Source organism: Vitis vinifera, chromosome 12 (assembly GCF_030704535.1).
Source record: "Vitis vinifera cultivar Pinot Noir 40024 chromosome 12, ASM3070453v1".
In the NCBI taxonomy this organism is placed as follows: domain Eukaryota; kingdom Viridiplantae; phylum Streptophyta; class Magnoliopsida; order Vitales; family Vitaceae; genus Vitis; species Vitis vinifera.
In genome coordinates, this window is record NC_081816.1 from 169,818 (window position 1) to 192,963 (window position 23,146).

General features: G+C 37.9%; 1 protein-coding gene across 1 annotated transcript; it reads right to left on the reverse strand.

The window, feature by feature from the left end:
- Window positions 1-654: 654 nt before the first annotated feature.
- Window positions 655-22,069, reverse strand: LOC100255795 (citrate synthase-like). Its single transcript, XM_002284028.5, has 13 exons — window positions 21,451-22,069; window positions 20,937-21,117; window positions 19,511-19,596; window positions 17,525-17,629; window positions 9,731-9,793; window positions 9,414-9,523; window positions 8,926-9,045; window positions 8,775-8,850; window positions 8,486-8,559; window positions 8,250-8,370; window positions 5,785-5,882; window positions 5,584-5,707; window positions 655-1,010 (listed from the first exon to the last, which is right to left on the reverse strand). The coding sequence occupies exons 1-13, from the start codon at window positions 21,697-21,699 to the stop codon at window positions 879-881; spliced, it is 1,539 nt and encodes a 512-aa protein (XP_002284064.1). The 5' UTR covers window positions 21,700-22,069; the 3' UTR covers window positions 655-878.
- Between the last annotated feature and the right edge of the window lie 1,077 nt (window positions 22,070-23,146).

Below are 23,146 nucleotides of genomic sequence, written 5' to 3' on the forward strand. Positions count from 1 at the left end.
ACAATACCATGAAAATTCACTCTTTATGAGGCTTTTAAGACTGATGAAAGAAAGACTGAGGACATAATGGCTCTTAGGGAATAAAACCAAATAAGATGTGACGGGAATTTAACAGAATCTTTTTGCAAATGCTGCTAAAACTCTCTTGATGGGGTTTTGGTTTGATGTAAACCTCAAATTACATGGCTAAACCTTTTCTTGGTTGTTTGAGGATACAATGAGAGTTGCAGATGTAAATAAGGTGTCCTCTCCTCTCCTCTCCTCAATCGCTTGCTCTGACTCACATCAATTGATCAAATTACAAGATAATCACAAAGTAATTTTCAGATGTAAAGGCAAACACAACAGACACGTGAAAAACAAGCATTGTTAGCCTATCAACCCCATCCATATGATCAAAGGGCAAGCAGCACCTGAAACCAACATCCACTAGGCATCCGTAATGTTGAAGATGTTCACTTTTAACTCATCATATTTGATTATAAAATGAAAAATGTTTCCATACTGGGCCTTCACTTCAAAGTTTCTGTTCTTGCTGGCAATTATACCATCATCTTCTAGATATGTTTCAGGTGGAAAGTTTTCCTGAATAATTGAGTTGATTAGGGGCGTTGCCACCAATCTGGGCAAGGAAATATAAAAAGGAAACCAGTGTTTCAAGATGCAAACCTCTACATCAGAAGTTATTTTGACAGGTTAACATTTAGATTAAATCATGTAACAATGTTCATATCCACAGCTGATATGCTTCTTATTTTATGGGGTTGCACATTCTTTCACCATAACCTGGAAACCTTGACCTCCTACACATTTATTTCTCCTAATTTTTCAAGCAATTATTTTATCCTCTTCTGATGCAACATATGTGCATATTGGGGTTACATTCCTGATCCAGCCAGCCTTCGTCTAGTGGCATTTGAAATAGACACCTGGCCCAGTCTGTCTGCTTCAGCTGACATCATCCGCTCTTTAACTGGCATAAAATGCCGTAGCCATTCCCCAGTATACACCTGAACAAATAGAAACAAAATCATGAAAAAGAGTTGAATAACCAGGAAGTGACACAAAAAACTAGAAAAGTTGCATGACAACCCAAAATTTAGAAATAATTGTATGAAAATATTTCCACGCACAGCCTAGCAGACCAAACAAATGAAGAAAAATGGAAGCAAGTTTGGAAGCTAAAAAGACAGCCAATCATGAATTAATGTGGTATTCAAGGGCTAAGATCCAACTGTGCATAAACTGAGTGCCAGGCCTAGCGCTCGAGCCTAGATGTCTCCATATTCCAGGGACTATTGATATGAAGGGATGAAGATGACAGGTTCCCCATGTTCCAAGGACTATTGATATCAAGAGATGAAGATGGCAGGTCCAGAATATCTCAGTATGAGTTTTTTGGAGGCAAACTATGCGAAGCTCCCAGAGCAGGAGTTCTGCAAGAGCTCATTGTCTCCTAAAGGAAGACACCTATACATGAACTGAGAATGAGAATATTCTTAAATCCCTGTAACCACATGTTGCAAAATCTATTCTACTTCCTCATTGGAGTACCCATGCTGGTGCCCACAATAGCAGCTTTTGCAGATTAAGGCCGCACTTGGTGATTTTGACATTTAAGTTGCTAGAGAAAAAGGCAGATTTTACAGTTCCCCCAACCTCACAGCATAGAAGGAAAAAGAAAACCAAGAATTGTAGAATGGATTTCCTTAAATTCTGCAACATGTGCATTGAGATAATAATGTCCACCCTACAAGTCTTGGTAGTATGATTTAATGGGCATCTCAACCAGGTAATTGTCATATAAAATGACATGAACAAAAACTTTTTCTAAAGCAATACCAAAAGCCCTTCTAATATGACAATGAATTCTAAAATATAAAGTCATGCCACACCAGTTCTCAATAGCCAGCCCAATATAAACCGCATACCAAGGTCATTAAACAGTTTGAGATAGCATAGCTAAAAACAATCAGATCAACCTTGACATTTAACTGGTATAGGGAAACAACTATAAAGCAGGATGCTTTCTTTTTAGTGGCAGACTAATTAGAGATTCACCCATACTCAACTTCAACAAAGTAGAAGATTTTAAACTGAACAGCCACATCTTAAATCTCTGACCATGTTAGTCTCAGAGCTTACAATCATTTGACATGTCCAAAGGACTTTGACGCCATGCCTATAGTAACCAATTGGGCAGCAATGCCACTGCAATCTTGCCTAGTAGTATCACTCTGGACAAACAAAAGTCTCTTATTTTTTGTTTATGCATAATGCACATATGGACATGGAGAAGGTCCAATCCCAGATCTGACTAGACCACCACACTTTTCATGCAGTGTGGAAGCATAAGTTGGGATCTAATTAAAAATGGAAGATCATAAATTCTGCTCACTCAGTATGATCTAAACAGGCTGCTGAGTCGGGGTTGGGGTTTCAAACCAGTCAGCAATTTGCTACATGACATATAAGTATGGAAAACCATCCTGTTATATGCAGTTTGATGCAAACAGTGTAATCACATTGTATTTTAATAGCTGCATCTATCAGAAATAGGACCCTGAACTGGCCTGTTCATACAAAGTTGATTTATTCAGATGTCACTCAGAGATAGAACACCCAAATCTAGATCACTAGAGAAATTACATCTAGATACAAGCATATCATTAATACCAAGGAACAAAATATTGGGAACTCAGGAAATATCAGTGACTAGATTTTATGGAAATCTTGGGAAATATAAAAAATATTGGACCAAAATTTGAAAAAAAAAAAATATCAGTGGGATAGAAATTGATCAGCACTCGTATAAATGCTGGATAAAACTAAAAAAAAATGATAAAACAAGTAATAATACAATATTGAATTTCCTTTTTAAAAATATATTATACAATAAAATTTTAATTTTGGATAATAATATGCATTACTTGAAAACACATTTAATACTAAAATGATGATCCATCTAGTTATACATATTTGAGGTAAAGTTTAATTTTTGATGTTTCACTTTGGTTATAAATTAATGTTTCAGATTTAGAAAACACAAACACAAAATATAGTATATATACATTAATGTATGACTAATAAAATTAAAGGTGAAGCTGCCCTGATGACTATGGCATAGCTTTTCCATGCCTGAGGACCAGGGTGCAAACCCCACCCCCCCCCCCCCCCAACCCCAATCCCTTAACTTTAAAAAACCACCAATTTAAAAGAGTCCCATTTCCTTGTCAAGTCTGCCAAAAATTCATGATAAAATCAGTATATTAGCAATAAAATTGGGAAAAATTGGCTCATCAAATTGTTATCCCATATTTTGTTTTAGACTGCTCCGAAATCCAATATCTCAGGCAAATTTTGGGGAAATTTCCCAAAATTTTAATCCTCGATTAATATCTCAAGCACAAATTTTTTGAGCCCTTGAATCCACAAGTACATCTACTCTCTATCTTCTAAATTGCTAAACCCCACCATTAACAAGGAGTGGAATTAGATCCAGAGAAAATCCTTAACCAATTCCCACTCTCAACTTTAACAAGCCTTAATCTTGAGCACAAGCTTCTAGCAACCTGTGTTCCATTTGTGCCATCCCACAAAAACACATCATTAGCCACTGTAATGGAACTGAAGTCCAGATACAGCCCTGACTAACAAGGCTGTGTCCTTACAAATATCAAACCTATATGTCGAAAGCAAGTTCCTGTGGAAGCCTGTGTGGTATTGGCAATGTTTTAAAAACCGGACCGGTGATCGAACTAGAAAAGTTACCGGTTCATGGTTCACTGGTCAGACCGGCAGTCAAACCGCCATTGAACCGGTGATGTAATAAATAATTAAATATATAATTTATATATTATATAAAATTAAAAATAATTATAAAAATTAAAAATATATAAAATTACAAATTTTAATAATATTTGATTTTTATATTTGGTATATTAAATTAAATTAAATGATAAAGTTTAATATTTTAAATTTGATTAAATAGAAATATGTAATATTTAAGAAAGAATATAGATTTAACATGAAAAATTTTACAATATTTAATTTTATCTTTTTGTCTTTGTATTTTATTGTTTTAAAATTATTATATTAATTAATTTATATTATTTTTTGTATAATTATTATTATATTACTATTATAAAAATAAACATGAATTTAAATATTTACATTTTTTTTTAAGATTTTATATGATAAAAATTTGAAATAAAATCAAATTCCGTGCGTCCAACCCTCAAGAGGCAATGTTTTCCTCTAATGAGTCTCATTCCCAATCCCTCATCAGAGGCACATGAATTTTATGTGCTCCATGTGCTCTATAAATAGCTTCCCACTTGCCTTCAATCCAAACAAGCCAGCAAGCTGGGCCTGGAAGGTTGGCCCGGTAGCATAGCCCAATTTGAAGTGTTTTTTAAAATAAAAAATGACAACAAATTGGGCTCTTGTGGGCATGGCCCAAATAAAAGTGTTAATTTTATCTTTGGACTAGGTCTAGTGACTTGGAAAAAGGAAAACCTTAGGTTGGGCCTGGAATGGGCCTTTTACATGGTAAACAAAAAATTGTTTCTAAGGTGTAACCGGTTTGCAAAAAACCGGATGGTTTGTCCGGTTCGACGGTTCAACCGTCGGTTTGAACGGTTCGATGCCGGTTTGACCACAAACGGTTCATTGAAACGGACCGAACCGGAAAGTTCACCGGTCGACGGTTTGACTGACCGGTCCGGTCCGGTTTTTAAAACCATGGTATTGGTAACATATGCATCAATCTTCCAGAGACGGACACTCCATCCTCATGTCACTAAGAAAAGCAAGCTGTTGGAAATCACATCTAGCTCTGAACTTCCAAAAACAGTAAACATAGCTCCACAACCAACCATTTCATCCACTATCCAAAACGCAAAAGCAGTTTTCCCTAACTTACATATCCTTGCCTTAACTTTCAGAGCATTGTATTCTTAACCTGTGAAACAGTTGCAAACTACAATATTGTCCCAAAAGTCACAAGATGAAGCTAATCACCATAATAGAAAACCCCAGTTCCTCTGATATTTCTTTTTCATAGGCAATAAAAGAGAAGGTGTAAGCCATCACCAAGTCACTTTAAACCTTGTAAATCAAGTAGAGAACATTCAGAGCATGTAATTCAGAAGCAAAGCTTAATAATGCCAAGATCACATTTATTTGGCACCCCATTACCCAAATACAAATTAAATTTTATGAAATTAACATACACAATAAATTCCAATCCCTCTAAATAGGCCAGCCAGCATCCATTACATAGAAGTTGAATGATTAACATAGTGAAAATAAGCTCTGTGGATAGAACCAAAGACAAATTTATCAACTAGAAGGGAAAATGTTGAGGAAAAGCAAACTATAAATTCATCCAAATTGTAACAAAAGAAGAACAAAAAAAAAAGAGAGAGAGAGAGAGAGAGAGAGAGAAAATTCCTAGAATACAAAATACTAAACCAGTTTTAAAATAGTTTCAAAATAAAGTAATTCATGCAGTCCATCATTTTTCAAGGGTATAAAGTTCTGATAGCATCACATTTAAAATGAGAAAAGCACAAGACTGACCTGTTGTGGTCTCATTATCTTTGTATCAGGATCATCCAGAGACTCTCTCCAGTGTGCCAAGTATCCAGCCATTCGAGGAATTGCAAACAGAACAGGGAAGAACTCAGTTGGGAATCCCATTGCCCTAGTTAATAAGTAGTTAGTACTTGATTGACAACTATTACAATCAGAGAATGAAAATTCTTGACATTTTATGTGTACCTATAGATTAACCCAGAGTAGAAATCAACATTTGGATATAGCTTCCTCTTAATAAAATACTCATCTGACAATGCAGCCTTCTCCAAAGCAACAGCTACCTACAAGTGGTGTATGATGAATGCATAAGAACACAGTGACTGCATCAAAATTTTAGATTGTATTTAACCACAGAAATTTTAAGGCACCCTTAAAGGTCGAACCAATAAAACATTTCCAATGATAAAAAACACTAGAGCAGCAGCATGTTATCAACCCAAGACCCTGAGAAATATGAAGTAGTTGGTGCTTATGTTATCAACCCAAAACCATAAGAAATATAAAGTTGTTGGTGCTTTGTGACATGATGGAAATAATCATGCCTAGAATTTACAGGGTTCATATTTAATCATACACATATAGAATTTACATGGGTTGGAGGGTTGTGGTTGGAAATCCAAGGAAGTTCGGGGGCCCTTTGGAGTGGGAGTTTGGAAGGAGATTTTGAAGGAGATGAGCTGGTGTTGGAATAACATGAAGTTCAAGGTGGGGAGGGGGACTAAGATTATGTTCTGGACTGATCATTGGTGCGGCAACGAAGCGCTGTCCCAAGCGTTTCCCCAGATTTTTGCCTTGGCAGTGTGCAGTAATGAATTGGTGAATGATGTGTGGGACCCAAGGCTCGGCCAAGGAGGGTGGAATCTCAAATTGGCTAGAGATTCTAACGATTGGGAGCTGGTGTTAATAGAAGACTTGCTCTTCTTGCTAAGGGACACCAGGGTAACCCCAGAGGAGGACTCAATGCTTTGGAAATGAGGGGATTCTGCCAGTTTTCGAATTCGGGTGGCTTACAATCTGCTGGTAGCCCCTAATCCTCTCGTCTTTCAGGGAAAAAATATTTAGGTGGATAAGGTCCCAACCAAAGTGGCTTTTTTTGCGTGGGAGGCTACTTGGGAAAAAATCCTCACGTTGGATAGGCTGCAAAAGCGTGGGTGGCAGCTTCCAAATCGTTGTTTTTTGTGTGGTTGTGAAGAGGAAAATGTAAATCACATTCTTTTACACTATACAGTGGTTAGGGCCCTATGGGAAATCGCCTTTGCCTTATTTGGGGTTCAGTGGGTGTTTCCAGAGAAGGTCAAAGAGGCGTTGCCCTTTTGTGGGTAAAAAAAGGAAGAAGATATGGAAGTCCATTCCGTTATGTATTTTTTGGACGGCGTGGAAGGAAAGAAATAGGTTAGCTTTTAGAGGGGGTTCTTTGGCTATTCAGACTCTTAAGAACTCTTTTGTATGTAGTCTGTGGAGTTGGGCTAAGTTGTATAGGGGAGAGGAGTCCTCTTCACTTTTAGGCTTCTTGGAGTGGGTAGCGGTCCCCTAAGGGCTGGTGAGGTGTTCCTGTTTTTGTTTTTTTTGGCCTTGTGGCTGCTTTGTATACTTCCTGTATGCGGTGCGGCCTTTCGGCCTTCTTTATTATATATTCTGTTCTCGCTTATCAAAAAAAAAAATATTTAATCATACACATATGGCCACTCAAACAGATGTATAAATACCAGATTCAGAAATAATACTTACACCACTAGTTCATAATATGGACCAAGAAATTTGTGAATAAATGTTGAGTGAACTTTTACAAAAACATATAGCCGATTATGAGTGAACCATTATTAATTGAAAACTTTCAAAATTTTGCGAATATATTTTCTAATTTTATTTGAGATAAATCACTTCTATACAATAATTAAAAATTATTTTGAAAATTCTTTATTTTTTTATTATAATTTATTTTATACTACTATCTGAAATTTAAAAAATTAAAAAGAGAGAGAGAAAGAGAGAAAGAGAGAGATAAAGAATGCAATATAAGCATAATTTTAAAATAAAAAATAAAATTTAAAGATGTTAAAAGTACATAATATACGATGCGGGCCTAATCCTACAAACTTAAGCTTTTAGTAAAATTGGTCATCTAGCATGGTATCGAAGCCTTGTTTGGTGAGAGGTCACGTGTTCAAACCTCACCACCGCATATTTATATCCCCAATTTATTAAGTTAGCCCAAAAGAAACCAGCTATGATTGTTTGCTTAGGGATCTGTGTGTCTCTCCATGTGCAGGCATGGGGCTACATGTGAGGGAGGGTGTTAGAGTGAATGACATACATTGCAAGCCCAAATCCTATAAGCCTAAGCATTTAGGAAAATTGGTTGCTTAACAAAAGAAAGAGATAAAGTCGTATTTGATGAAACACAAAGCATATCAAAAACGGATTTCATACTCGCACCCATGTTGTATCATCTCAACACAAGTATTTTGGCTGAAATTAACGTGTTGATGTATCATAGGTTACTTCTATAAGCCAATTTATCAGAAGTATAGTAGGCTCATGATTGATGCAGTGCCAACAAGACATGTAATTAAAAGATTCAGCATGAACACATGAAAAAGGCATATCTGTTGCTTCATAAAGGAAGACAAGTTAGGAGTAAGAAAAACCTCAATGAGAGGATCCCGACCAACGATGGAAAATACTTCCTCTGCCAGTTTCTTTATGACCTTTGCCCTGGGATCATAATTTTTGTATACGCGGTGCCCAAATCCAGACATCTTTCGCTTCCTAGACAAATGAAGATGCATAAAAATGTCAAGGAATACAGAAATTTCATGCTGGCATCTATGGAAGATTTTTGCGACCTCAAAGAAATCATATACCAAATATGTGAGATACTCACCTGTTTTTGACACCCTCAATGAACTCTGGGATGTTCTCGATCGTTCCAATCTCACTCAACATCTTAAGCACAGCCTATAATAACAAAGACAAAAGAGTGAAGTTACCTACTAGTGCGCAAAATAAGGTTTGAAAAGCCAAAAAATCAATGGCATTAAAAAACAAATATCTTCAAGTGTAATATGCCTCATTGAAACTCTGAAATCCTTCAATAATGTTCATAATGGAGCTTTTTAACTTCAATATTACTGCTTTTCAAGCATGAAAAAAAAATAAGCTCCTTAATATACCTCATTTGCACCACCATGAAGAGGACCATACAATGCTCCAACAGCTCCAGCAAGAGCAGTGTATACATCAACACCACTGCAAATACAGTGTCAGGTATATGATACAAGCTTTTAGGGCTTCTTTCATTGGTTGGGACCATTAGATGCCTACCTTGAAGAAAGATGTCGGGCTGCAGCTGTGGAGCAATTCATCTCATGTTCTGCATGCAGAATGAAAAGAATGTCTAGCACTCGAGCTAGTCGAGGATTGGGCTTGTAAGACCTATTGCTTCTGCAAATTTGCAAAGAGAGAATCCAATTAGATATCAAGATGCCCAAAACAACCCCTAATTCAGAATGATCACTATTCTGGAATGATCACTATTCTGGACCAAAGAATATGACCAGTGGATAAATCCAGTATTAGGTGTCCATCTAGTGTGTGTGTGTGTGTGGAGAGAGAGAGAGAGAGATCCTACACATAACAGATTAAATTTGTGATTCAGTCAAAAGAAGATGACAATACAAAATTAGTATTGCCCATACTACCTGACTAGAAGTATTTATGACATCAGAAAGAGAATTTACATTTTAGAGCTGAGTTATAAAGTTATCCTGTATATAAATAAGTGAGGACCAAAGATATCAAACAAAACATACAATGAATCTAGCATATATAAGAAGTTCTCTGAGTAAGAAAAACTGCTGGAAGGGAGAACTGGAGGTCTTCCTGCCATCCTCAAATAAGCTGCTGCTGCAATTGTGGGTGCCTGAAAAATATAGTAACAGCTTTTGTTTAAATATTGGCATGCAACAAAAATAATTAACCTCCAAATCTTTACATGTAGGTCTGCTATATTTATAAATGTATGCACATGAAGTACAAAACTAAAGTTTAACAGCAGGATCCTGATTCAACCAGTTTAATATACTAAGAGAAATTTAACAGAAAAGAAAGAAAAGGAAATAAACAAAACCTTCCCAAGTACGCGTGCTATTTGTTTATCTCTCACTTGTTTTGACTGGTAAAGATCTTGCCCCTAGTCAACAAAGAAATATGATCAGAAATGTTTGAAAACATTACAGAATCTGCAACAGAAGTTACATACATTCAAATAATGTCTTAAAAAACATTTGATAAGATGTACAGGCAACCAAAAATATAACTAAACAAAATTTATCCACAACTAAGGCCGTATTTAATTCTTATTAACTATGTAAAAACATATTGTTAATGGCATGTTCCCAACAACTTCAATAAAACACAGTAAAGATGACTAAAGAGGATTTATCCAACCAGTCATACCACTTCTTCAGATGGGAATGAAAGTCTACACATCTGATTCAAAGTTATTAAGGGCATTAAGGATGGCCTCAGTGAGATAGATCAATTCATTTAAGTATTTGTTGGAACAACTACAACCGCAATGGAGCACAATCTTTGAATTTAATGTAGAAGTTCTCGATGAGCCCCAAGGATCCCAGGGTTAAAAGTGTTTATGAATCTGTTCCTATTCCTCAGTAGCCCTATGTTATTGTGAATGAGCAAGATTTCAGATCCTGGTAATCCACAACCACCCTGAAGAAGTTTCTGATAGCTACCTGACAAGCCACTTCCCTTCAAACTACAGAACAAATACCACCATTCTTAAAAGATGTGGAGGAAGAGATGGCTACATAAAAGAAAAGAAATCACTTTATTTGCCATTTCTTTGACTGTAGCAATCCTTTGATTGCTAGTTGCAAGAATCTTCAATATCAGGTCATGCTCAAATCCAAAACCACAGTCTGGCACTTCTTAGAAGCTCTCAAGACCAACACTTCAACAGTTACAAATGTTTAAATATTATTAATAGAAAAAACCACTCCTCAAATGGCTTAATATTATCCTATTCAGGTGACTGCTTATACATATAATGCAAGAAAGCCTCATTTAATAACACCACCAAAATGGGCAGAGAGTTAGCAGCAGATAGAAAGTTCGATTTTTTTGGATGGAAGTTTCCCCAAAGCATTCCCAGATGAAGCCTTCAGTTTTTTACAGGGTGCATTGCTTGTCTATACAAAATATTGTCACTGATTGAGTTATTCCTTATGTTGTGCTGATAGTCATCAACCACCAGTTGTTACACTGACTGTTGAGAAGGCTATCAACCACCTTTCCGTAGAAATCTCAACGACAGGGAGATTGATGACCTATACCAAATGTTTGATCTTTTTCCAACATGTTGCTGGACTCCGGAAGAAGGAACTTCTTGTCTAGCTCTTCTTTAAGTTCCTTTAAATGAATGGTAACAAGACCACTTCCTATCCAGCCAAACTTTTTGGGAAGAAAAGCTATTCCACTGGTGAAAAGGCCCTAGCAATAGTGCTCCACAAGAGAGTATCTGGAGGAGTCATGTTTGGCAGTGAAGAATCAAATTTTTTTTTTGATGAATAAGCAAAAAATGTATAGCAAAGAGGCGTTAAAGAAGCGACTCACAGAGTTACAGTATAGATAGCCTCACCCCCTTACAAAAGGACCCAACCCAACAAGGAAAACACAAAAAAACCCTCTCCCTTAACACAAACACACCCAATCTATAAAATCTATTAAGGTCGAAGGACCATCTTTTATCCACAATTTGGTTTCTGACCAAAATAAATACACAAAAGAAACTTTCAGCTTTTGAATGGACAGCACACTGTCCTTAAAAGCAATTGAATTCTTAGCCTTCCAAATGACCCAAAACAAGCATAACAGCCCCAATTGCCACGCCACCTTCCTCTTCTTGCCCACAAAAGACCCCCTCCAACCTAATAGGGTTTCCTTTACCAAAAAAGGAAAGACCCAAGAAACTCCAAAAAAAGAGAGGAGCAACGTCCACGCCTCCCTTGTTCTTTCACAATGAAGGAGGAGGTGGTCAATCGACTCCCCACACGTTTGGCACAGAAAGCACCCATTTGCCAAAGCCCAACCCCTCTTTTGTAAACAGTCCAAGGTTAGAACTCTTCCCCACGAAGCCTCTCATGCAAAGAAACTTATCTTGGGCTGCACACAAGAATTCCAAATAATCTGCAAAGGGAATGAAGCAAGAGACACCGGCTGCAAAGCCCTATACAAAGATTTTACCGAAAAAACCCCATCCTTTGATTCCATCCACCTCACCCTATCCTCCTCATCCACCCTAACCATCTTCCCATCCAAGTAACAAAGTAATCTTCCCACTTTCATCTCCCAATCATTAAAGGGCCTATTGAAACTAGGAGTCCAACTTCCCCTCTTTTCCCCCTCAGCTGTCCAAACTTCATTTACCCAAGCCTCTTTAGACGTTGCTATAGCAAATAATGAAGGGAAAGCCTCGCAAAAAGGGGTGGTTCCACACCACTTATCTTTCCAAAAACTCACATTCTTACCATCCCCTAGCTCAAAGCCAAAAAAAGGGGTTACTAGCTATCCCATCTTATTAATAGCTTTCCACAACCCAACTCCATAGGACTCCCTAGCCTCACAAGATCTCCACCCTCCTCTTTCCTCCCCATATTTCCTTCTAATCACTTGGTTCCAAAGTGCCCTTTTTTCGTTTGCAAAGCGTCAAACCCACTTGCCAAGGAGAGCCCTATTAAAAGGACCAAGGCTCTTAACCCCCAACCTTCCTTTACTTTTATCTTCACACACAATCAGCCACCTTACTAAGTGCGGTTTTTGCTCAAGAGCCCCACCACCCCACAAAAATCCCTTTGTATCTGTTCCAATCTCATCCTAACCGCCCTAGGCAACTGCAAAATGGACATAAAATAGATCGGTAGATTGGACAGAGTACTTCGAATTAAAGTAGTCCTCCCTCCTTTTGAGATGTACTGTCGCTTCCACATAGCCAATCTCTTTCAGAATCTTTCCTCTATTCCATCCCAAGCATTAACAGATTTAAAAGGAGCACCCAAAGGCATTCCTAAGTAGGTGGAGGGCAAAATTCCCACTTTATAACCGAACTCATCAGTCAACTCTTCCACATTCTCAACTCTACCAACTGGAATCAGCTCACTTTTTTCCATATTCATTTTTAACCCTAATAATGCCTCAAACCACATTAGCAGCCAGCATAAAAATGTCAACTACTCCTCTTTAGCCTCATAGAAAATCAACGTGTCATCAACAAACAATAAATGTGGGATCTGGACCCCTTCACCCCTTCTTCCCCGAACCAAACAAGGCATCAAATAACCTCCAGCAACTACTCTTTTCAGCAAACAACTAAAAGCCTCCATCACGACTACAAATAAATAGGGCGAGAGGAGGTCTCCTTGCCTTAAACCCCTTGAGCTCTGGAAAAAACCAGCAGGGCTTCCATTCTCCAAGACTGAAAATCTAACAATGGATAAACACCACTTTATCCAACTACACCACTTTTCCCCAAACCCCATCTTCTCCAACACCGCTAACAGAAACGACTAGTCCACGTGATCATAGGCTTTCTCAATGTCTAATTTGCAAAGAATTGCCCCTCTATTACTTTTCAAAATGGAATCTATTGCCTCATTAGCAATCAGCACTGTGTCCATAATCTGCCACCCCTCCACAAAAGCATTTTAAGACATTGAGATCACCTTGGCTAACACTCCTTTCAATCTGTTAGCCAACACCTTAGCTAATCATTTGTACAACCCTCCCACCAAGCTAATTGGCCTAAAATCCTTCAAGTCCTCAGCCCCCCCTTTCTTAAGAATCAACACTAAAAAGGTTGCATTCTGACTTCTAACAAATCTCCCAGTCTCATGGAACTGTCTAAAAAAATTCATTACCTCCTCCTTCACAAAATCCTAAGAAAACTGTCAGAATGCCATTGAGAAACCATCAAGGCTTGGCGCTTTCTCTCCACAACAACCTGATAGCGCTCCAAAAACCTCCTCCTCCAAGAAAGGCTTTTTCAGCCCCTCCACATCCACCTCTTCCAACCTCTCAAAATTTAAACCATCTATACCAGGCTTCCAATCACTAGGATCTACCAACAGCCCTTGGAAAGCTCTGCTTACCTCCTCTTTGATCCACTTCCCTCAGTTAACTACCTCCCATTTACTTTTACTCTAGTCATCCGATTCCTTCTTTTGTGAGCATTAGCCATCTGATGAAAAAATCTAGTGTTTTTATCCCCCTCCTTCAGCCAAATTTCCCTAGACTTCTATCTCCAAGACACTTCTTCTAAAAGAACCCACTTCTTATATGTCTCCTTTGCCTCCTTCCTAGCCTCTTCTTCTTCCAACGACAAAAGGCGAAACCTCTCTTCCTTATCCCAATAATCCATTAGATTCCACGCATTCTACTTCTTAGAATCAATCTGCCCAAAAACCTTTTTATTCCAACTTCTCAAAATTGGTTTTAACGTCTTCAATTTTTCAATCAAAATGAAACTGGCTGATCCACTAACTTGAATCCCCTTCCACCACTTTCTCAGCACCTCTTTAAAGCCCTCCTCCTTCAGCCACATATTCTCAAACCTAAAGGGCGAGGGCCCTCCCCTCATCTCTTCCCCATCAAGAAGAATCGGAGAGTGATCAGAAACCGGCCTAGCCAATACAACTTGTATGGCCCCCTGAAAATGAGCTTCCCAATCCTCATAACTAAGGAACCGATCAATTCTCGACTTTAACCGATTATTGAGACCTCCACACCATGTGAACAACCCCCCCCCCCTGAAGAGGCAAATCCCTTAGCTCTAACTCCTCAACCACCTCTGAGAATCTCCTCATCATTGGGGACATACGGTCAGTAACGGCCTCCTCTACACCGCTCAGAAGGGAATCTTATCATGTTGAAGTCTCCTGCTACACACCATGGCTCATTCGACAAACCTCTAATGGCCCCCAGCTCACTCAAAAAATCTTCTCTCTCCCCTTTCACAGTAGACCCATACACTCCTGAAAAAATCTAGCAGAAACCATCCTCGTAGTTCTTAAAGCGACAAGAAACTGAAAATTTACCCACCTCCATCTCCATCATTTGCAGCACCCTATTATCCCAAAACAACACAACCCCCACCCCCCGGAATTTAAAGGCCCCCACTCCAAACATCTTCCTACCCCAAGGCTTCTTACAATTCCATTAGTCATCTCCTGAATTTTTGTTTCCTAGAGACACACTAGTCCACCTTCTGTGTTTTAATCACATTCTTTATCAATTTTCTCTTGTCTCTATCATTTACCCCCCTTATATTCCACGACAGAATTCTAAGCCTCATCTAACACACTCTTGATAACCCCAATCCCCTCCTGATCCACCATAGTTTACTGACCATTCAAGTTTCTTCAGCTCACAATCAAATCTCAAAGGTCTCTGTCATTTCCTCTTTTTTCCGCTAACCCTCTCAGAACAGTCTCTTCTTTCTCTTATTCTGTTAAGGAGTTTCAAGATCTCGCTTTCAAAGCCCTTAGAAGGCATTCCCAAACGGTGACAGAACCTTGCCAGACAACTGTACCTCCATGACTCCTCATCCTCTCCCTTTTCCCAGCCCTTTCATCCCTCCCCACTTCTAACAGAAAAAAATCGCCCACACCCTTCTGATCGATCCTTCCTTCCATCAGACACACTCTCAAAGGACTTATATTTAACTTCCCTCCGCTTTCCTTCACAAAGGCATCAAAAACACAACTCTCCTCTACCTCAATCAAAGCCCCCTCCACCCCAGAGAAATGAGAAGAAGAAGAGACCCGTCCCCCCCAAATGCAAACAGAAGAAGGCTCGAGGAGGGAATACTTGGCATCTTCCTCCAAAAGCCACGCGTCCACAAGGAAAACCATTCCTGTCTCCCCTTTCTCCGCTTCAGGATCCATCCCGCTGACCAAGAGCTCTTCTTCAAACCACCTCTCTGATCGCAGTAGATAGAAAGAAGCCCTAGCTTCTTTTAATGGTTTGTCCTTTATGGGCCTAACTGGAAAAGAAGCCCACAAAGCTCCTACAATGGGTTGCCCTTCTTTCAAGCCCGACTTGGGCCTGCAAGCCGCACCAACCAGCCCATCCCATTGAGAGCTTGAAGGGCCATCGCAATAGGCCCGCCCCATTCCTCTGCTGGACTGCCCCTCTTCCTAGCAAACCCTGGGCCCGCAAAAAGTCTCCATGTCTTTTAAAGCCCTATCCAATTGGGCTTGAGCAACTCCATAAATGGGCTTGCAACATTCAAGCCTAGCATACCCCTCACTTAAGCGCACCCCTTCACTCCCTTTTCCTCCAGCCTTCTTCTCAAAGGCTGAAAATTCTTCAGTTGTATCTGTCATACTGTCTCCATCATACTTTTCTTCCCCCCCAGCCTTTCTGATTGAACCTGCCCCATCAGCCTCTACTACACGCCACCTCTCTTTCCCCTTGCTACTGCCACTCCCCGTGCATGAGCCCACATCCCACTCTTCCCTAGCTTTATCCCCCTCTCCCCCTTTCAAAATCTTCATCGGTACCACTACAGAGATCCATGGCAGCCTCTCCCACCACAGCTGTAATGCATAGCAATAAGAATCAACCACTAAATGCATAGTTCCCGGAAAAAAATTCCCCCTGTTCTTCACCAAAATTCTGGCCCATTGGAGCTGAGAAAAATTCTTTGTTTCTACATCCACTTCAACAAAACCTCCACAGCAATCTCCAATTTCTACATTGCCCTCTTGCAAATGGGCTAAGGCAAAGAATTTTCACATTGATTGGAATCCTTTGGGTGACCTTTAGTTTACTTGTAGAACGTGGACAATTTTTTATGAAGGTTTTCAGTAAGAGGGGAGAGAAGCGGGTTATGCAAACGTGCTTGACCCTCTCTATGACTTTGATATTATGGTTGGATCAGAATGCAAGGATTTTGTAGAACATGTGGTCTATTGAGGAGTAACCAATAAAATCTTACTTCTCACAACTTCTTGGGTGTTATTAACCAAGGAGTTTCTCAGCATTCGACTGGATCACAGCTCTTTGAATGGGAAAGCTGCTTCTACAGGTAACTAAAGAAAATGAAATCATTCATCCTATCTCCTCCACTTTGTAGTTTCAAGTTACATATGACGGTTTCATTGTAGAGAATCCAAGTCAGCAATCCTGGAGGGGTTATTAAATGGTATAAAGGAGAGGCATTACAGGTTTTCTCCAAACCAGTAAGTAATGGACTTGCTGTTGAAGATGAGCTTTAAGATATCTCTGGGAAAATGATGATCCATAATTGGGGTGAGGGATGTGGAAGAGGAGTTGACAACTATTAGCTTATGAACTTCCTCAAGGGGCAAAGGTACATGGCAGCTTACTCATTAGATAAGGAGGATCCATGTCTTGTTTGGGGAATTATATCTTCACTGATATCAAGACCTAGTTAGACTGACAGGTGGATAATGGTTTGACTAAGAGGATGTAAGGTCACTAGATGTTTTTACTGTTTCAGGGCATAGGATTGTTGCTTTATAACTTCTGTTTCTTTCTTTGCAGTGCTTATTTTGCATGCTGTCCTTATTTTGTAGTTTCAAAGGATATCTCATCCTTCATTGTTCCTTTTCAACAAAGTTTTGTTTCTGATCAAGCATAAAGAATGGTAAGATTCAAGAAGATAAGGGTGGAGGAAACAATGAAGAGAGGAAATTCCTCCCCCAACAGCCATGGTCAGCTAAAATCACTCCATGGGGATTGAAGAAACCTTAGAGAGACAAACCTTTCTAGTGAAAAGATGAGTTCACCATACGACCAATATGCAACCCAACATGTAAGATTGTAAGATTCTTAAGGCCTGGTAATATAAGTATGAAGCTTAGAAATGAAACTATAAACTCACTCTAAGAGCAGGATTGGCATCTGGATGAAAAACAGAAAGAGCACTCATTGCACTGACAAGTACACCCATTGGATGAGCATCATGAGGCATAGCCTGTATAATATCCTGCAAAACAGAATTGTAACAAACCGTTGGGTTAGAAAGAGAACCAGTATTAGACTTCAGAAAAAGCAATGCAAGGCCATTTATATAATGGTTTAAAACAAATAAAGAGTAAGGGTGAATTGTTTTACCTCCATCGAGATTTTTATTAATTATAGATCACCAGGTTTTTCTTTTTCTTTTTCTTTTCTTTTCTTTTTCTTTTCTTTTCTTTTCCTTTTTTTTTTTTTTTTTTTTTTAAATTACACTATTTTTCCTTTGATTTACTAATATAGCACAAACCTTCCTTATAAACAAACCAAATGACAAGGAATGTTGACATGAGCAAAGCTCTTGTTCCAAAAGGACACTTATAACATATCTGACTCGTTAAGTTAGCAAAAATTTATTGTGGTCATATTCTAAACATAAGAGTATAATAGGTCTTCTCTACATGAAGAAATGAAAGGTAAAAGGACTATGCAAAACTTTTTAGTGATATTCCATGAGAAGTGGATGTTTGTGGCAGGCTCATTGATTACAATCCCTAGCCCAAAATATCAATAAAAATATAAATAAGAAAGATTGATATTCACCCCACATTCCTCCCACCTCTCTTCCTAAACATGCGCCCACAATGTGGGGATCTAGATAAGCATATCTTGGGAGTAGATTCATTACTCAGGTCAAAGAGTTGGTAAATGCAATTCAGTTGAGCGAATGCTGATGCATCAAGTGCATGCTCCTCAACATATTTATTTTTTGCTTTGAGCACAAACCCCATGTTTCAGCAATAACCTTTTCAGTCAACACTTTGCTCATGACCTTTCCAATTACTCCTTGCCATAACCAATAATCCATTCTATTGAGTGGCTCCTTTACCGTCTCTTGCCCTCTCATCAGTTCATGCAAGGCCAAAATACCTCCTCCCAGCAACTCACTCTTTTCTTTAGCAATGCATTTGGATGACAACCAAGAAACTATGCAATCTTACCACCACTTTGCTATTTTATGATTTCAACAGTACTGGGTAGGACTCAGGATTTTGAGCCAACTCACTTGGAAATGGCATTAAGCCATTAACCATTCAACTATTTCAACGTGTTTCCCAGTGCCCGTCTTTGATTCTCTTCACAGAAAAAGTACAAGAAACATAGTTCAGACAGAAAAACTGCCTTATTTAAGTAAAGTACAATGAAGGACCTCTCTTGCAAGTGGAAAGGCTTCTGTCAGTTTAAGTGCAACTGCGCATTGATTAATCTCACAGAAAACGTTAACCAGGGCAGAATTATTTGTTTTGTGGCTGGATGTACCCTACAAATAGCAAATGCTCAGGCCTGTTTAGTGGCTGAAACAAAATTGTTTTTAGTTTTTCTTTTTAAGAAGTGTTTCCATTTTTGAAAATGAAGATGTATGTTCATTTTTTATCATTTAAAGTGCTTGATTTTTTCTAAAACATCAAAAACCAATATTTTAAATTTTGTTAAAAAAAATTCAAGATAACTTTTCCAATGAAGTTTGGAAGGTGCAAATTTTCTTTTTTATTTTCATTTTTCTTCTTCAGAAACACAAAAAGGAAAAAAAAAAAAAAAGTATTTATTTCCACTACTAAACAGGCCCATATATTTTTGCAAGTTTTACTATCTACCAGATGGCCGATGCCAACTCCATTCAGAAACTTCACAATCAAAGGCTCCATAATTAAAATTCCTAGCAAGAATTATGTGCTTATAGAGATTGATTTCTTTATATTTCAAAAGATCATTTCCAAAACTAGCTGTTCCTAAGGCAAACTAAAATAAGGCAATTTCATCCCACAAAAAAGGCAAATTTAAAACATGCAATTCAATAATGTAACTTCGAAAACAGTCTTTGACTTCCTTAAGAAAAAGGAAGATAACACACCAAAATTCCCTGTGGAACAGCTGAGTGTTGAGAAACAGCAAATTCCCAGTCTGCTAACTGACTTTCAGAAGGTAAATTCCCATACACTGCAAAACAGAAGCACTCAAAATGCTGAAGAAAAATACATAAGATTGACACATGGTGCAAGAAAACAAACAAACTGTTAAACTTTTATAATTAATAAAGAATGTAGTATATTCTGTAATAAAATAACTTGCTATTATGATATTAACATAACCAATAATCTCTAATACCTATTGATTAATTGTTTTCCTCCAATATTCTGTACATTATTAGTCATCAACAGAGTGGATGTATATATGTTGTCATTTGCATACTACATAAATAGTATATCTTTTCTTCAAAGAATATTAAGTTATGAAGTCTTTGGCAACTTGGATGATACGATTAAGCCAGAAGTCAACACCATTTCACCCCTTCTTCTATTCATCATTGAACTTAACCCTTCCCACTATGGACTTCATTTTTCTCACATTACTTTAGCCTCCTTTATATCTTGCCATTTCTATCACATCCAATCTTGAAGTGGCCCATTTTTAGTAAAAGGATAGTGATGAAACCTACCATGTTAGTCAAGGCCTCTCCTTTGTGATGAAAAGTAGCACAATAGGTTCCATTGCATCAATCAGCTTTCACCTCATCTTTCTTAAAGCAATTGGAGTTTTACAAATTTGAATGTACATCTGATGCCATAGAGATTGTGGCAAAAAATCCATTACTTTAAAAATGCTTATCTTGTACTGGTTTATGTGCCATATTCTATTTGTCCAGGTACACAAGTAAGAACCAACACTGGCAATACAGAGTGTCAAATTAGCTAATTGGTAAAATTAGAATTCTTACCCATAAGTCTAACAATAGAAAATTATAAATTTAACATAACACTTTGAAACAAATGATTTTAAATCGGATCAATTGTTTCCTAGATCTATTAGCAAAGATCGACTAGAAGTTTAATATTATTAACCTTATAGGGAAAAGCAAATTCCCGAAATTATAATTCTATAATACATCTTGTTTAATGGCTTTCTGACTCAAGAAAAGTAGAAATATTTTACCAGAAAATGAACACATATTCAATAGGGTTATTAACTCATATTGAGGAGGAATTTGGGCAACTATACATGATGCCAAAAGGGATGTTACATCTTAGATATGCTAGGATTTTAAGCACTCATGTAAAAGAGCCAAAAGGCATACTTCAAACAACATTTGCAAAGCCTTTTACTGCTCCAGAGTCAGTTGCTTGTAAAGCAGCTGTCTTTTGTTCATGAGACGAAATTCAAATTGAAAAAATCGTTGTGAAATAATTCAATGGATTAATAACTCCTATGCACCTCATGACTACTAGTCCCAACTAACAAGAAATTCAAATGTATGCATAAACCAGCACAAGTGTACTTACTTAAGAGGTACGCCACTTCCAGAAAAGAACTACTCTCGGCCAACTCTTCAATTGGGTAGCCTCTATATCTAAGAATCCCCGCATCACCATCAATGTAACAAATCGATGACCGAACAGGAGCTGTGTTGAGATACCCCGGGTCATAAAGTTTGAGTCCCTTGTCATTATTTCCAGTTGTAATCTACAAAAATCACAAATACAAGTCCAATTCCAAATAAAACCCAGGATAACAACACAATTTTGACAAAGTGCAATTCCAAAATGTGCGGAAAAAAATACAAGAAAAACCTATATATACAATAAAAGAAAATGATATTCATTCAGAGATTAATTTGATATATTGTGAGCTCCTAGGCTTAGCAGAGGATCTTGCTTTTCCTTCTCTAATTTTAACTCTCTCCATGTTTGGTTGCTAAGAAAATAATGGAAGAAAGAGAATCAAAACTTGACCAAGAAATAAAACTGAAATTTTTTTCATTTTTAATCAAATCAATAATTGAGATTAAAGGCTGACCTTCTTCAAATCTGTAGCTTTGACGGTCCCATGGGAAGAGACCTGAACTTGGTACTTCTTTGCTGTTCGATCGTCAACGATGGTCAATGAACCCTTGAGATCTCCAGGAGGCTGGATCCCAGATTGAGCTGAAACACAAGATGGCTGGATCACGGAGCCGAATGACGAGGATTTGAGACAAGCCTCCAAGTGGGCTGACAGGATGGCTAATCGAGAGCGAGCCAGCGCAGACGAATCCGCTCTCTCCATGTTTTTTCCTTCAAGAATTTGGAAACAAGATGATGATGAAGAATAGTGTGGAAGCAAGGAAAAAGAAAGCAACAGGCGAGGGTGGGCTGGAAGCGCGGAAGAGCAAATGGGTATAAATAGGGTAACGGGTTAAGGCACTTAGGCACACACCCCAAGGACAGGGCAAGAGGTATTCGCTACGTCTTTCACTCGCTCACGTCACCTGGATATATATGGTTATCTAATCCACCTCAGCCTCTTTCTTGTCAGTTTCGAATCCTTTGACCTATTTTGTAAAGGAAAAACAAAGTGAAAAATAAACATATCATTTCTTTCTGCTTGACCTTTCCCTATGTTTTTGTGGGAGAAAAATGCAAATATGCAGCAATGAGGAATAATGAAAGAAATCAAAACTCAAAAAAGTTCTTTTTAGGTAAAGTACCTTTTGATTCCAAATCATGTCCATTTTATTCACGGTAATAGTATACCCCTTTTATGGTCGAGAATGCTCGATGGGTTGTTTGGCTTCCACCCACGCAGCCTACGGTCATGTTAACCTTTCTTTTAAAGCCAAGCCTTAAATTTGGGACAACTCTTCTTGATGTACCCTTTCCTCTTGCAAAATAAGTACTTGATGTCACTATTATTAACATGATTAAGAGGTGTCTTTTGTTTTTCCTTTTTTTTTTTTTTGCTTAGTTTCTTTTCTTAAATCGTCAAATGGATACTTTCAATCATTTTGTGATTTAATCTCCCTTCCTCTTGCACACACATGGTCAAAAGTCCATTGATAGAGCAATTTTTTTATGTGTGTTGTATGAAATCTTAAAAAACCCATATTCAAATGGAAGATAATTGAAAATGAAGTGAACTAAAATGACTCTGATCTCAATCTCTAATTAATGACTTAAGTTGAGCAACAATATCTCTCATTTCCATTATGTGCTTATGCACTCCTTTGATGTCATTGAATTTCATATAACACATTTTTGTCATTAGGGTGCTAGCCAAAGCCTTGTCAGAAGTCTCAAACTATTGTTTAATAGCTATGAGATATTATTTCACTTTAGCACATTGAGAAATTGAACCATGGATACTTTTCCTAATATTAGACTTGATAAACATCAAACTTAAGCGATTAGATCGCTTCCAACGTTCATATGATGCTTTCTTAGTTTGGGTACTTGATCCCGTAAGAATCAGTGGCTCATTCATACGAAGTGCTAAATCAAGGTACATGCATCCCAATGTAAGGAGAACTTTTTCTTTCCAATTAGCACAACAATCGCCATTCAAGGAAGGTATATGAGATGAATCAAAATTTGGAATAGATATAGATTAAACTGCAAAATAAATGACAAAATTTAATAATATGCAATAAAGCAAATATTAAAAATTACTCATGTAAATTAATCTAATCAACACGTGACCATAAACTTTCATGTGGGAATGGAATACAACACGCAAA